The following is a 15,409-nucleotide window of genomic DNA, read 5'->3' on the forward strand; positions in this document are numbered from 1 at the left end:
ACTATGCTCTGGTTTCTGTGTCTATCTCTGTCTTTATCTCTGTCTCCTCTCTCCTCTTCCCCTCTCCTCGTCTGTCCCTAGGTAACACTATGCTCTTGTCTGTTTCTATCTCTGTCTTTCTCTGAGTCTCTCCTCTCTCCTCTCTCCTCTTCCTCTCCTCATCTGTCCCTATGTCCTATTTCCCTCTCTTCCCTCTCCTCTTCCTCTCTCCTCCTCTTCCTCTCTCCTCTTCCTCTCGCCTCAACTGTCACTATGTCCTATTTCCCTCTCTCTCCCCCCTCGTCCTCTCTCCCCCTCGTCCTCTCTCCCCCCTCGTCCTCTCTCCCCCCTCGTCCTCTCTCCCCCTCGTCCTCTCTCCCCCCTCGTCCTCTCTCCCCCCTCGTCCTCTCTCCCCCCTCGTCCTCTCTCCCCCTCGTCCCTCTCTCCCCCTCGTCCTCTCTCCCCCTCGTCCTCTCTCCTCTTCCTTTCCTCCCTTTCTCTCTCTATTTTTACATTCATTTTAACAGTTAATTTAACTCTCCCCACCCTCTACCCTTCCTCCCTCTGTCCTCTCTCCTCCTCCTCTCCCCTCTGTCCTCTCTCTCCTCCTCATCATCCCCCTGCCCACCCCCCCTCCTCCTCCTCTGTTTCTCTGTGTAGCTGTGCTGTCCGTGTTGTTTTGGCCGTGGCTGCCTGATCCCCAACCAGGGCTATCTCTCAGAGGTTGCTGCCTCCCTCGTTGATACCAGGCTAGGACTGGGGGTGGTCCCCAAAACCAAGGTGAGGTGGGGTGGTCCCCAAAACCAAGGTGAGGTGGGGGGGTGGGGGTGGTCCCCAAAACCAAGGTGAGGTGGGGGGGGGTCCCAAAACCAAGGTGTGGGGGGGGGGGGTGGTCCCCAAAACCAAGGTGAGGGGGGTGGTCCCCAAAATCAAGGTGGGGTGGGAGTGGTCCCCGAAACCGCGGGGGTGGTCCCCAAAACTAAGGTGAGGGGGGGAGTGGTCCCCAAAACCAAGGTGGGGGGGGGGCGGGGGGTCCCCAAAACCAATGGGGGGGGGGGGCAGTCAGAGATAATAGCAGGCTGTGTGTCTAGTCAGTGATAATAACAGGCTGTGTGTCTAGTCAGTGATGATAACAGGCTGTGTGTCTAGTCAGTGATGATACCAGGCTGTGTGTCTAGTCAGTGATAATAACAGGCTGTGTGTCTAGTCAGTGATGATAACAGGCTGTGTGTCTAGTCAGTGATGATACCAGGCTGTGTGTCTTCCAGGCTGTGTGTCTAGTCAGTGATGATAGCAGGCTGTGTGTCTAGTCAGTGATGATAACAGGCTGTGTGTCTAGTCAGTGATGATAACAGGCTGTGTGTCTAGTCAGTGATAATACCAGGCTGTGTGTCTAGTCAGTGATGATAACAGGCTGTGTGTCTAGTCAGTGATGATAACAGGCTGTGTGTCTAGTCAGTGGTGATAACAGGCTGTGTGTCTAGTCAGTGATGATAACAGGCTGTGTGTCTAGTCAGTGATGATAACAGGCTGTGTGTCTAGTCAGTGATGATAACAGGCTGTGTGTCTAGTCAGTGGTAATAGCAGGCTGTGTGTCTAGTCAGTGATAATAACAGGCTGTGTGTCTAGTCAGTGATGATAACAGGCTGTGTGTCTAGTCAGTGGTAATAACAGGCTGTGTGTCTCGTCAGTGGTGATAACAGGCTGTGTGTCTAGTCAGTGATGATAGCAGGCTGTGTGTCTAGTCAGTGATAATAGCAGGCTGTGTGTCTAGTCAGTGATAATAACAGGCTGTGTGTCTAGTCAGTGATGATAACAGGCTGTGTGTCTAGTCAGTGATAATAGCAGGCTGTGTGTCTAGTCAGTGATGATAACAGGCTGTGTGTCTAGTCAGTGATAATACCAGGCTGTGTGTCTAGTCAGTGATGATAACAGGCTGTGTGTCTAGTCAGTGATGATAACAGGCTGTGTGTCTAGTCAGTGATAATAACAGGCTGTGTGTCTAGTCAGTGATAATAACAGGCTGTGTGTCTAGTCAGTGATGATAACAGGCTGTGTGTCTAGTCAGTGATAATAGCAGGCTGTGTGTCTAGTCAGTGATGATAACAGGCTGTGTGTCTAGTCAGTGATAATAACAGGCTGTGTGTCTAGTCAGTTATGATAACAGGCTGTGTGTCTAGTCAGTGATAATAGCAGGCTGTGTGTCTAGTCAGTGATAATAGCAGGCTGTGTGTCTAGTCAGTGATGATAACAGGCTGTGTGTCTAGTCAGTGATAATAACAGGCTGTGTCTCGTCAGTGATGATAACTGGCTGTGTGTCTAGTCAGTGATGATAACAGGCTGTGTGTCTAGTCAGAGATAATAGCAGGCTGTGTGTCTAGTCAGTGATGATAACAGGCTGTGTGTCTAGTCAGTGATGATAACAGGCTGTGTGTCTAGTCAGTGATGATAACAGGCTGTGTGTCTAGTCAGTGATGATAACAGGCTGTGTGTCTAGTCAGTGATGATAACAGGCTGTGTGTCTAGTCAGTGATAATAACAGGCTGTGTGTCTAGTCAGTGATAATAGCAGGCTGTGTGTCTAGTCAGTGATAATAGCAGGCTGTGTGTCTAGTCAGTGATGATAACAGGCTGTGTGTCTAGTCAGTGATGATAACAGGCTGTGTGTCTAGTCAGTGATGATAACAGGCTGTGTGTCTAGTCAGTGATAATAACAGGCTGTGTGTCTAGTCAGTGATGATAACAGGCTGTGTGTCTAGTCAGAGATAATAGCAGGCTGTGTGTCTAGTCAGTGATGATAACAGGCTGTGTGTCTAGTCAGTGATAATAGCAGGCTGTGTGTCTAGTCAGTGATGATAACAGGCTGTGTGTCTAGTCAGTGATGATAACAGGCTGTGTGTCTAGTCAGTGATGATAACAGGCTGTGTGTCTAGTCAGTGATAATAACAGGCTGTGTGTCTAGTCAGTGATAATAGCAGGCTGTGTGTCTAGTCAGTGATGATAGCAGGCTGTGTGTCTAGTCAGTGATAATAACAGGCTGTGTGTCTAGTCAGTGATGATAACAGGCTGTGTGTCTAGTCAGTGATAATAACAGGCTGTGTGTCTAGTCAGTGATAATAGCAGGCTGTGTGTCTAGTCAGTGATAATAGCAGGCTGTGTGTCTAGTCAGTGATAATAACAGGCTGTGTGTCTTCCAGGCTGTGTGTCTAGTCAGTGATGATAACAGGCTGTGTGTCTAGTCAGTGATGATAACAGGCTGTGTGTCTAGTCAGTGATAATAACAGGCTGTGTGTCTAGTCAGTGATAATAACAGGCTGTGTGTCTAGTCAGTGATAATAGCAGGCTGTGTGTCTAGTCAGTGATAATAGCAGGCTGTGTGTCTTCCAGGCTGTGTGTCTAGTCAGTGATGATAACAGGCTGTGTGTCTAGTCAGTGATGATAACAGGCTGTGTGTCTAGTCAGTGATAATAACAGGCTGTGTGTCTAGTCAGTGATAATAGCAGGCTGTGTGTCTAGTCAGTGATAATAGCAGGCTGTGTGTCTTCCAGGCTGTGTGTCTAGTCAGTGATGATAACAGGCTGTGTGTCTAGTCAGTGATGATAACAGGCTGTGTGTCTAGTCAGTGATAATAGCAGGCTGTGTGTCTAGTCAGTGATAATAGCAGGCTGTGTGTCTAGTCAGTGATAATAGCAGGCTGTGTGTCTTCCAGGCTGTGTGTCTAGTCAGTGATGATAACAGGCTGTGTGTCTAGTCAGTGATGATAACAGGCTGTGTGTCTAGTCAGTGATAATAACAGGCTGTGTGTCTAGTCAGTGATAATAACAGGCTGTGTGTCTAGTCAGTGATAATAACAGGCTGTGTGTCTAGTCAGTGATGATAACAGGCTGTGTGTCTAGTCAGTGATAATAACAGGCTGTGTGTCTAATAACAGGCTGTGTGTCTAGTCAGTGATAATAACAGGCTGTGTGTCTTCCAGGCTGTGTGTCTAGTCAGTGATAATAGCAGGCTGTGTGTCTAGTCAGTGATGATAACAGGCTGTGTGTCTAGTCAGTGATAATAGCAGGCTGTGTGTCTAGTCAGTGATGATAACAGGCTGTGTGTCTAGTCAGTGATGATAACAGGCTGTGTGTCTAGTCAGTGATAATAGCAGGCTGTGTGTCTAGTCAGTGATAATAGCAGGCTGTGTGTCTAGTCAGTGATAATAACAGGCTGTGTGTCTAGTCAGTGATAATAGCAGGCTGTGTGTCTAGTCAGTGATGATAACAGGCTGTGTGTCTAGTCAGTGATGATAACAGGCTGTGTGTCTAGTCTAGTCAGTGATAATAACAGGCTGTGTGTCTAGTCAGTGATAATAGCAGGCTGTGTGTCTAGTCAGTGATAATGACAGGCTGTGTGTCTAGTCAGTGATGATAGCAGGCTGTGTGTCTAGTCAGTGATAATAGCAGGCTGTGTGTCTAGTCAGTGATAATAACAGGCTGTGTGTCTAGTCAGTGATGATAGCAGGCTGTGTGTCTAGTCAGTGATGATAACAGGCTGTGTGTCTAGTCAGTGATAATAACAGGCTGTGTGTCTAGTCAGTGATGATAACAGGCTGTGTGTCTAGTCAGTGATGATAGCAGGCTGTGTGTCTAGTCAGTGATAATAGCAGGCTGTGTGTCTAGTCAGTGATAATAACAGGCTGTGTGTCTAGTCAGTGATGATAGCAGGCTGTGTGTCTAGTCAGTGATAATAGCAGGCTGTGTGTCTAGTCAGTGATAATAACAGGCTGTGTGTCTTCCAGGCTGTGTATCTAGTCAGTGATAATAACAGGCTGTGTGTCTAGTCAGTGATAATAACAGGCTGTGTGTCTAGTCAGTGATAATAACAGGCTGTGTGTCTAGTCAGTGATAATAGCAGGCTGTGTGTCTTCCAGGCTGTGTATCTAGTCAGTGATAATAACAGGCTGTGTGTCTAGTCAGTGATGATAACAGGCTGTGTGTCTAGTCAGTGATAATAACAGGCTGTGTGTCTAGTCAGTGATGATAACAGGCTGTGTGTCTAGTCAGTGATGATAACAGGCTGTGTGTCTAGTCAGTGATAATAACAGGCTGTGTGTCTAGTCAGTGATGATAACAGGCTGTGTGTCTAGTCAGTGATAATAACAGGCTGTGTGTCTAGTCAGTGATGATAACAGGCTGTGTGTCTAATAACAGGCTGTGTGTCTAGTCAGTGATGATAACAGGCTGTGTGTCTAATAACAGGCTGTGTGTCTAGTCAGTGATGATAACAGGCTGTGTGTCTAGTCAGTGATAATAACAGGCTGTGTGTCTAGTCAGTGATGATAACAGGCTGTGTGTCTAGTCAGTGATAATAACAGGCTGTGTGTCTAGTCAGTGATACTAACAGGCTGTGTGTCTAGTCAGTGATGATAACAGGCTGTGTGTCTAGTCAGTGATAATAACAGGCTGTGTGTCTAGTCAGTGATGATAACAGGCTGTGTGTCTAGTCAGTGATGATAACAGGCTGTGTGTCTAGTCAGTGATGATAACAGGCTGTGTGTCTAGTCAGTGATGATAGCAGGCTGTGTGTCTAGTCAGTGATGATAACAGGCTGTGTGTCTAGTCAGTGATGATAACAGGCTGTGTGTCTTCCAGGCTGTGTATCTAGTCAGTGATAATAACAGGCTGTGTGTCTAGTCAGTGATGATAACAGGCTGTGTGTCTAGTCAGTGATGATAACAGGCTGTGTGTCTAGTCAGTGATAATAACAGGCTGTGTGTCTAGTCAGTGATGATAACAGGCTGTGTGTCTAGTCAGTGATAATAACAGGCTGTGTGTCTAGTCAGTGATGATAACAGGCTGTGTGTCTAGTCAGTGATAATAACAGGCTGTGTGTCTAGTCAGTGATGATAACAGGCTGTGTGCCTAGTCAGTGATAATAGCAGGCTGTGTGTCTAGTCAGTGATGATAACAGGCTGTGTGTCTAGTCAGTGATAATAACAGGCTGTGTGTCTAGTCAGTGATGATAACAGGCTGTGTGTCTAGTCAGTGATAATAACAGGCTGTGTGTCTAGTCAGTGATGATAACAGGCTGTGTGTCTAGTCAGTGATGATAACAGGCTGTGTGTCTAGTCAGTGATAATAACAGGCTGTGTGTCTAGTCAGTGATGATAACAGGCTGTGTGTCTAGTCAGTGATGATAACAGGCTGTGTGTCTAGTCAGTGATAATAACAGGCTGTGTGTCTTCCAGGCTGTGTGTCTAGTCAGTGATGATAACAGGCTGTGTGTCTAGTCAGTGATAATAACAGGCTGTGTGTCTTCCAGGCTGTGTGTCTAGTCAGTGATGATAACAGGCTGTGTGTCTAGTCAGTGATGATAACAGGCTGTGTGTCCTCCAGGCTGTGTGTCTAGTCAGTGATGATAACAGGCTGTGTGTCTAGTCAGTGATGATAACAGGCTGTGTGTCTAGTCAGTGATGATAACAGGCTGTGTGTCTAGTCAGTGATGATAACAGGCTGTGTGTCTAGTCAGTGATAATAACAGGCTGTGTGTCTAGTCAGTGATGATAACAGGCTGTGTGTCTAGTCAGTGATGATAGCAGGCTGTGTGTCTAGTCAGTGATAATAACAGGCTGTGTGTCTAGTCAGTGATGATAGCAGGCTGTGTGTCTAGTCAGTGATGATAACAGGCTGTGTGTCTAGTCAGTGATAATAGCAGGCTGTGTGTCTTCCAGGCTGTGTATCTAGTCAGTGATAATAACAGGCTGTGTGTCTAGTCAGTGATAATAGCAGGCTGTGTGTCTAGTCAGTGATAATAGCAGGCTGTGTGTCTAGTCAGTGATAATAACAGGCTGTGTGTCTAGTCAGTGATGATAACAGGCTGTGTGTCCTCCAGGCTGTGTGTCTAGTCAGTGATGATAACAGGCTGTGTGTCTTCCAGGCTGTGTGTCTAGTCAGTGATAATAGCAGGCTGTGTGTCTAGTCAGTGATGGTAACAGGCTGTGTGTCTAGTCAGTGATGATAATAGGCTGTGTGTCTAGTCAGTGATGATAACAGGCTGTGTGTCTAGTCAGTGATGATAACAGGCTGTGTGTCTAGTCAGTGATGATAACAGGCTGTGTGTCTAGTCAGTGATGATAACAGGCTGTGTGTCTAGTCAGTGATAATAGCAGGCTGTGTATCTAGTCAGTGATAATAACAGGCTGTGTGTCTAGTCAGTTATGATAACAGGCTGTGTGTCTAGTCAGTGATGATAACAGGCTGTGTGTCTAGTCAGTGATAATAGCAGGCTGTGTGTCTAGTCAGTGATGATAACAGGCTGTGTGTCTAGTCAGTGATAATAACAGGCTGTGTGTCTAGTCAGTGATGATAACAGGCTGTGTGTCTAGTCAGTGATGATAACAGGCTGTGTGTCTAGTCAGTGATGATAACAGGCTGTGTGTCTAGTCAGTGATAATAGCAGGCTGTGTGTCTAGTCAGTGATAATAACAGACTTTGATATACCAGGCTGTGTGTCTAGTCAGTGATAATAACAGGCTGTGTGTCCTCCAGGCTGTGTGTCTAGTCAGTGATAATACCAGGCTGTGTGTCTAGTCAGAGATAATAGCAGGCTGTGTGTCTAGTCAGAGATAATAGCAGGCTGTGTGTCTAGTCAGAGATAATAGCAGGCTGTGTGTCTAGTCAGTGATGATAACAGGCTGTGTGTCTAGTCAGTGGTAATAACAGGCTGTGTGTCTAGTCAGAGATAATAACAGGCTGTGTGTCTAGTCAGAGATGATAACAGGCTGTGTGTCTAGTCAGTGATAATAGCAGGCTGTGTGTCTTCCAGGCTGTGTGTCTAGTCAGTGATAATAACAGGCTGTGTGTCTAGTCAGTGATAATAACAGGCTGTGTGTCTAGTCAGTGATGATAACAGGCTGTGTGTCTAGTCAGTGATGATAACAGGCTGTGTGTCTAGTCAGTGATAATAACAGGCTGTGTGTCTAGTCAGTGATAATAACAGGCTGTGTGTCTAGTCAGTGATGATAAGAGGCTGTGTGTCTAGTCAGTGATGATAGCAGGCTGTGTGTCTAGTCAGTGATAATAACAGGCTGTGTGTCTAGTCAGTGATAATAGCAGGCTGTGTGTCTAGTCAGTGATGATAACAGGCTGTGTGTCTAGTCAGTGATAATAACAGGCTGTGTGTCCTCCAGGCTGTGTGTCTAGTCAGTGATGATAACAGGCTGTGTGTCCTCCAGGCTGTGTGTCTAGTCAGTGATGATAACAGGCTGTGTGTCCTCCAGGCTGTGTGTCTAGTCAGTGATGATAACAGGCTGTGTGTCCTCCAGGCTGTGTGTCTAGTCAGTGATGATAACAGGCTGTGTGTCCTCCAGGCTGTGTGTCTAGTCAGTGATGATAACAGGCTGTGTGTCCTCCAGGCTGTGTGTCTAGTCAGTGATGATAACAGGCTGTGTGTCCTCCAGGCTGTGTGTCTAGTCAGTGGTAATAACAGGCTGTGTGTCTAGTCAGTGATAATAACAGGCTGTGTGTCTAGTCAGTGATAATAGCAGGCTGTGTGTCTAGTCAGTGATGATAACAGGCTGTGTGTCTAGTCAGTGATGATAACAGGCTGTGTGTCCTCCAGGCTGTGTGTCTAGTCAGTGATGATAACAGGCTGTGTGTCCTCCAGGCTGTGTGTCTAGTCAGTGATGATAACAGGCTGTGTGTCCTCCAGGCTGTGTGTCTAGTCAGTGATGATAACAGGCTGTGTGTCTAGTCAGTGATAATAACAGGCTGTGTGTCTAGTCAGTGGTAATAGCAGGCTGTGTGTCTAGTCAGTGATGATAACAGGCTGTGTGTCTAGTCAGTGATAATAACAGGCTGTGTGTCTAGTCAGTGATAATAGCAGGCTGTGTGTCTAGTCAGTGATGATAACAGGCTGTGTGTCTAGTCAGTGATAATAGCAGGCTGTGTGTCTAGTCAGTGATGATAACAGGCTGTGTGTCTAGTCAGTGATAATAGCAGGCTGTGTGTCTAGTCAGTGATGATAACAGGCTGTGTGTCTAGTCAGTGATAATAGCAGGCTGTGTGTCTAGTCAGTGATAATAACAGGCTGTGTGTCTAGTCAGTGATGATAACAGGCTGTGTGTCTAGTCAGTGATAATAACAGGCTGTGTGTCTAGTCAGTGATGATAACAGGCTGTGTGTCTAGTCAGTGATGATAGCAGGCTGTGTGTCTAGTCAGTGATGATAACAGGCTGTGTGTCTAGTCAGTGATGATAACAGGCTGTGTGTCTAGTCAGTGATGATAACAGGCTGTGTGTCTAGTCAGTGATGATAACAGGCTGTGTGTCTAGTCAGTGATAATAACAGGCTGTGTGTCTAGTCAGTGATGATAGCAGGCTGTGTGTCTAGTCAGTGATGATAACAGGCTGTGTGTCTAGTCAGTGATAATAACAGGCTGTGTGTCTAGTCAGTGATAATAACAGGCTGTGTGTCTAGTCAGTGATAATAACAGGCTGTGTGTCCTCCAGGCTGTGTGTCTAGTCAGTGATAATAGCAGGCTGTGTGTCTAGTCAGTGATGATAACAGGCTGTGTGTCTAGTCAGTGATAATAGCAGGCTGTGTGTCTAGTCAGTGATAATAGCAGGCTGTGTGTCTAGTCAGTGATAATAACAGGCTGTGTGTCTAGTCAGTGATAATAACAGGCTGTGTGTCTAGTCAGTGATAATAACAGGCTGTGTGTCTAGTCAGTGATAATAACAGGCTGTGTGTCCTCCAGGCTGTGTGTCTAGTCAGTGATAATAGCAGGCTGTGTGTCTAGTCAGTGATGATAACAGGCTGTGTGTCTAGTCAGTGATAATAGCAGGCTGTGTGTCTAGTCAGTGATGATGACAGGCTGTGTGTCTAGTCAGTGATAATAACAGGCTGTGTGTCTAATAACAGGCTGTGTGTCTAGTCAGTGATAATAACAGGCTGTGTGTCTAATAACAGGCTGTGTGTCTAGTCAGTGATGATAACAGGCTGTGTGTCTAGTCAGTGATAATAACAGGCTGTGTGTCTAGTCAGTGATGATGACAGGCTGTGTGTCTAGTCAGTGATAATTGCAGGCTGTGTGTCTAGTCAGTGATGATAACAGGCTGTGTGTCTAGTCAGTGATAATAGCAGGCTGTGTGTCTAGTCAGTGATAATAGCAGGCTGTGTGTCTAGTCAGAGATAATAGCAGGCTGTGTGTCTAGTCAGTGATAATAGCAGGCTGTGTGTCTAGTCAGTGATAATAGCAGGCTGTGTGTCTAGTCAGTGATAATAACAGGCTGTGTGTCTAGTCAGTGATGATAACAGGCTGTGTGTCTAGTCAGTGATAATAACAGGCTGTGTGTCTAGTCAGTGATAATAACAGGCTGTGTGTCTAGTCAGTGATGATAACAGGCTGTGTGTCTCGTCAGTGATGATAACAGGCTGTGTGTCTAGTCAGTGATAACAGGCTGTGTGTCTAGTCAGTGATAATATAACAGGCTGTGTGTCTAGTCAGTGATAATAACAGGCTGTGTGTCTAGTCAGTGATGATAACAGGCTGTGTGTCTAGTCAGTGATGATAACAGGCTGTGTGTCTAGTCAGTGATGATAACAGGCTGTGTGTCTATGATAACAGGCTGTGTGTCTAGTCAGTGGCTGCTGTGTGTCTAGTCAGTGATGATAACAGGCTGTGTGTCTAGTCAGTGATGATAACAGGCTGTGTGTCTAGTCAGTGATGATAACAGGCTGTGTGTCTAGTCAGTGATGATAACAGGCTGTGTGTCTAGTCAGTGATGATAACAGGCTGTGTGTCTAGTCAGTGATGATAACAGGCTGTGTGTCTAGTCAGTGATGATAACAGGCTGTGTGTCTAGTCAGTGATAATAACAGGCTGTGTGTCTAGTCAGTGATAATAACAGGCTGTGTGTCTAGTCAGTGATAATAACAGGCTGTGTGTCTAGTCAGTGATAATAGCAGGCTGTGTGTCTTCCAGGCTGTGTGTCTAGTCAGTGATAATAACAGGCTGTGTGTCTAGTCAGTGATAATAACAGGCTGTGTGTCTAGTCAGTGATAATCCAGGCTGTGTGTCTAGTCAGTGTAACAGGCTGTGTGTCCTCCAGGCTGTGTGAGATAGATAAGCAGGCTGTGTGTCTAGTCAGTGATGATAACAGGCTGTGTGTCTAGTCAGTGGTGATAACAGGCTGTGTGTCTAGTCAGAGATAATAACAGGCTGTGTGTCTAGTCAGAGATGATAACAGGCTGTGTGTCTAGTCAGTGATAATAGCAGGCTGTGTGTCTAGTCAGTGATAATAGCAGGCTGTGTGTCTTCCAGGCTGTGTGTCTAGTCAGTGATGATAACAGGCTGTGTGTCTAGTCAGTGATGATAACAGGCTGTGTGTCTAGTCAGTGATAATAGCAGGCTGTGTGTCTAGTCAGTGATAATAGCAGGCTGTGTGTCTTCCAGGCTGTGTGTCTAGTCAGTGATAATAACAGGCTGTGTGTCTAGTCAGTGATGATAACAGGCTGTGTGTCTAGTCAGTGATGATAGCAGGCTGTGTGTCTAGTCAGTGATAATAACAGGCTGTGTGTCTAGTCAGTGATAATAGCAGGCTGTGTGTCTAGTCAGTGATAATAGCAGGCTGTGTGTCTAGTCAGTGATAATAACAGGCTGTGTGTCTAGTCAGTGATAATAGCAGGCTGTGTGTCTAGTCAGTGATAATAGCAGGCTGTGTGTCTAGTCAGTGATGGTAACAGGCTGTGTGTCTAGTCAGTGATGATAATAGGCTGTGTGTCTAGTCAGTGATGATAACAGGCTGTGTGTCTAGTCAGTGATGATAACAGGCTGTGTGTCTAGTCAGTGATGATAACAGGCTGTGTGTCTAGTCAGTGATGATAACAGGCTGTGTGTCTAGTCAGTGATAATAGCAGGCTGTGTGTCTAGTCAGTGATAATAACAGGCTGTGTGTCTAGTCAGTTATGATAACAGGCTGTGTGTCTAGTCAGTGATGATAACAGGCTGTGTGTCTAGTCAGTGATAATAGCAGGCTGTGTGTCTAGTCAGTGATGATAACAGGCTGTGTGTCTAGTCAGTGATAATAACAGGCTGTGTGTCTAGTCAGTGATGATAACAGGCTGTGTGTCTAGTCAGTGATGATAACAGGCTGTGTGTCTAGTCAGTGATAATAGCAGGCTGTGTGTCTAGTCAGTGATAATAACAGACTTTGATATACCAGGCTGTGTGTCTAGTCAGTGATAATAACAGGCTGTGTGTCCTCCAGGCTGTGTGTCTAGTCAGTGATAATACCAGGCTGTGTGTCTAGTCAGAGATAATAGCAGGCTGTGTGTCTAGTCAGAGATAATAGCAGGCTGTGTGTCTAGTCAGAGATAATAGCAGGCTGTGTGTCTAGTCAGTGATGATAACAGGCTGTGTGTCTAGTCAGAGATAATAACAGGCTGTGTGTCTAGTCAGAGATGATAACAGGCTGTGTGTCTAGTCAGTGATAATAGCAGGCTGTGTGTCTAGTCAGTGATAATAACAGGCTGGGTGTCTAGTCAGTGATAATAGCAGGCTGTGTGTCTAGTCAGTGATAATAGCAGGCTGTGTGTCTTCCAGGCTGTGTGTCTAGTCAGTGATAATAACAGGCTGTGTGTCTAGTCAGTGATAATAACAGGCTGTGTCTAGTCAGTGATGATAACAGGCTGTGTGTCTAGTCAGTGATGATAACAGGCTGTGTGTCTAGTCAGTGATAATAACAGGCTGTGTGTCTAGTCAGTGATAATAACAGGCTGTGTGTCTAGTCAGTGATGATAAGAGGCTGTGTGTCTAGTCAGTGATGATAGCAGGCTGTGTGTCTAGTCAGTGATAATAACAGGCTGTGTGTCTAGTCAGTGATAAAAGCAGGCTGTGTGTCTAGTCAGTGATGATAACAGGCTGTGTGTCTAGTCAGTGATAATAGCAGGCTGTGTGTCTAGTCAGTGATGATAACAGGCTGTGTGTCTAGTCAGTGATAAAAGCAGGCTGTGTGTCTAGTCAGTGATAATAACAGGCTGTGTGTCTAGTCAGTGATGATAACAGGCTGTGTGTCTAGTCAGTGATAATAACAGGCTGTGTGTCTAGTCAGTGATGATAACAGGCTGTGTGTCTAGTCAGTGATGATAGCAGGCTGTGTGTCTAGTCAGTGATAATAACAGGCTGTGTGTCTAGTCAGTGATGATAACAGGCTGTGTGTCTAGTCAGTGATGATAACAGGCTGTGTGTCTAGTCAGTGATAATAACAGGCTGTGTGTCTAGTCAGTGATGATAGCAGGCTGTGTGTCTAGTCAGTGATGATAACAGGCTGTGTGTCTAGTCAGTGATAATAACAGGCTGTGTGTCTAGTCAGTGATAATAACAGGCTGTGTGTCTAGTCAGTGATAATAACAGGCTGTGTGTCCTCCAGGCTGTGTGTCTAGTCAGTGATGATAACAGGCTGTGTGTCTAGTCAGTGATGATAACAGGCTGTGTGTCTAGTCAGTGATGATAACAGGCTGTGTGTCTAGTCAGTGATAATAGCAGGCTGTGTGTCTAGTCAGTGATGATAACAGGCTGTGTGTCTAGTCAGTGATAATAGCAGGCTGTGTGTCTAGTCAGTGATAATAGCAGGCTGTGTGTCTAGTCAGTGATAATAACAGGCTGTGTGTCCTCCAGGCTGTGTGTCTAGTCAGTGATAATAGCAGGCTGTGTGTCTAGTCAGTGATGATAACAGGCTGTGTGTCTAGTCAGTGATAATAGCAGGCTGTGTGTCTAGTCAGTGATGATGACAGGCTGTGTGTCTAGTCAGTGATAATAACAGGCTGTGTGTCTAATAACAGGCTGTGTGTCTAGTCAGTGATAATAACAGGCTGTGTGTCTAATAACAGGCTGTGTGTCTAGTCAGTGATAATAACAGGCTGTGTGTCTAGTCAGTGATGATGACAGGCTGTGTGTCTAGTCAGTGATAATTGCAGGCTGTGTGTCTAGTCAGTGATGATAACAGGCTGTGTGTCTAGTCAGTGATAATAACAGGCTGTGTGTCTAGTCAGTGATAATAACAGGCTGTGTGTCTAGTCAGTGATAATAACAGGCTGTGTGTCTAGTCAGTGATGATAACAGGCTGTGTGTCTCGTCAGTGATGATAACAGGCTGTGTGTCTAGTCAGTGATAACAGGCTGTGTGTCTAGTCAGTGATAATAACAGGCTGTGTGTCTAGTCAGTGATAATAACAGGCTGTGTGTCTAGTCAGTGATAATAACAGGCTGTGTGTCTAGTCAGTGATGATAACAGGCTGTGTGTCTAGTCAGTGATGATAACAGGCTGTGTGTCTAGTCAGTGATGATAACAGGCTGTGTGTCTAGTCAGTGATGATAACAGGCTGTGTGTCTAGTCAGTGATGATAACAGGCTGTGTGTCTAGTCAGTGATGATAACAGGCTGTGTGTCTAGTCAGTGATGATAACAGGCTGTGTGTCTAGTCAGTGATGATAACAGGCTGTGTGTCTAGTCAGTGATGATAACAGGCTGTGTGTCTAGTCAGTGATGATAACAGGCTGTGTGTCTAGTCAGTGATAATAACAGGCTGTGTGTCTAGTCAGTGATAATAACAGGCTGTGTGTCCTCCAGGCTGTGTGTCTAGTCAGTGATAATAACAGGCTGTGTGTCTAGTCAGTGATAATAACAGGCTGTGTGTCTAGTCAGTGATAATAACAGGCTGTGTGTCTAGTCAGTGATAATAACAGGCTGTGTGTCCTCCAGGCTGTGTGTCTAGTCAGTGATAATACCAGGCTGTGTGTCTAGTCAGTGATAATAACAGGCTGTGTGTCTAGTCAGTGATAATAACAGGCTGTGTTTTCCAGGCTGTGTGTCTAGTCAGAGATAATAGCAGGCTGTGTGTCTAGTCAGTGATGATAACAGGCTGTGTGTCTAGTCAGTGGTGATAACAGGCTGTGTGTCTAGTCAGTGATGATAACAGGCTGTGTGTCTAGTCAGTGATAATAGCAGGCTGTGTGTCTTCCAGGCTGTGTGTCTAGTCAGTGATAATAACAGGCTGTGTGTCTAGTCAGTGATGATAACAGGCTGTGTGTCTAGTCAGTGATGATAGCAGGCTGTGTGTCTAGTCAGTGATAATAACAGGCTGTGTGTCTAGTCAGTGATAATAGCAGGCTGTGTGTCTAGTCAGTGATAATAGCAGGCTGTGTGTCTAGTCAGTGATAATAACAGGCTGTGTGTCTAGTCAGTGATAATAGCAGGCTGTGTGTCTAGTCAGTGATAATAGCAGGCTGTGTGTCTTCCAGGCTGTGTGTCTAGTCAGTGATAATAACAGGCTGTGTGTCTAGTCAGTGATGATAACAGGCTGTGTGTCTAGTCAGTGATGATAACAGGCTGTGTGTCTAGGCTGTGTGTCTAGTCAGTGATAATAACAGGATAATAACAGGCTGTGTGTCT

The 15,409-nt window shown here is 45.7% G+C and overlaps 1 protein-coding gene across 1 annotated transcript in view; it reads left to right on the plus strand.

Annotated features, from left to right (window-relative positions):
- LOC135507208 (phosphatidylinositol 4-kinase type 2-beta-like) overlaps window positions 1-15,409 on the plus strand; it is a 59,629-nt gene that overhangs the window by 11,769 nt on the left and 32,451 nt on the right. The window contains exon 4 of the mRNA XM_064926798.1: window positions 640-759. Coding sequence (XP_064782870.1) covers window positions 640-759 — 120 coding nt within the window. The remainder of the gene's footprint in view (window positions 1-639; window positions 760-15,409) is intronic.

This window comes from Oncorhynchus masou, chromosome 20 (assembly GCF_036934945.1).
Source record: "Oncorhynchus masou masou isolate Uvic2021 chromosome 20, UVic_Omas_1.1, whole genome shotgun sequence".
Taxonomy (NCBI): domain Eukaryota; kingdom Metazoa; phylum Chordata; class Actinopteri; order Salmoniformes; family Salmonidae; genus Oncorhynchus; species Oncorhynchus masou.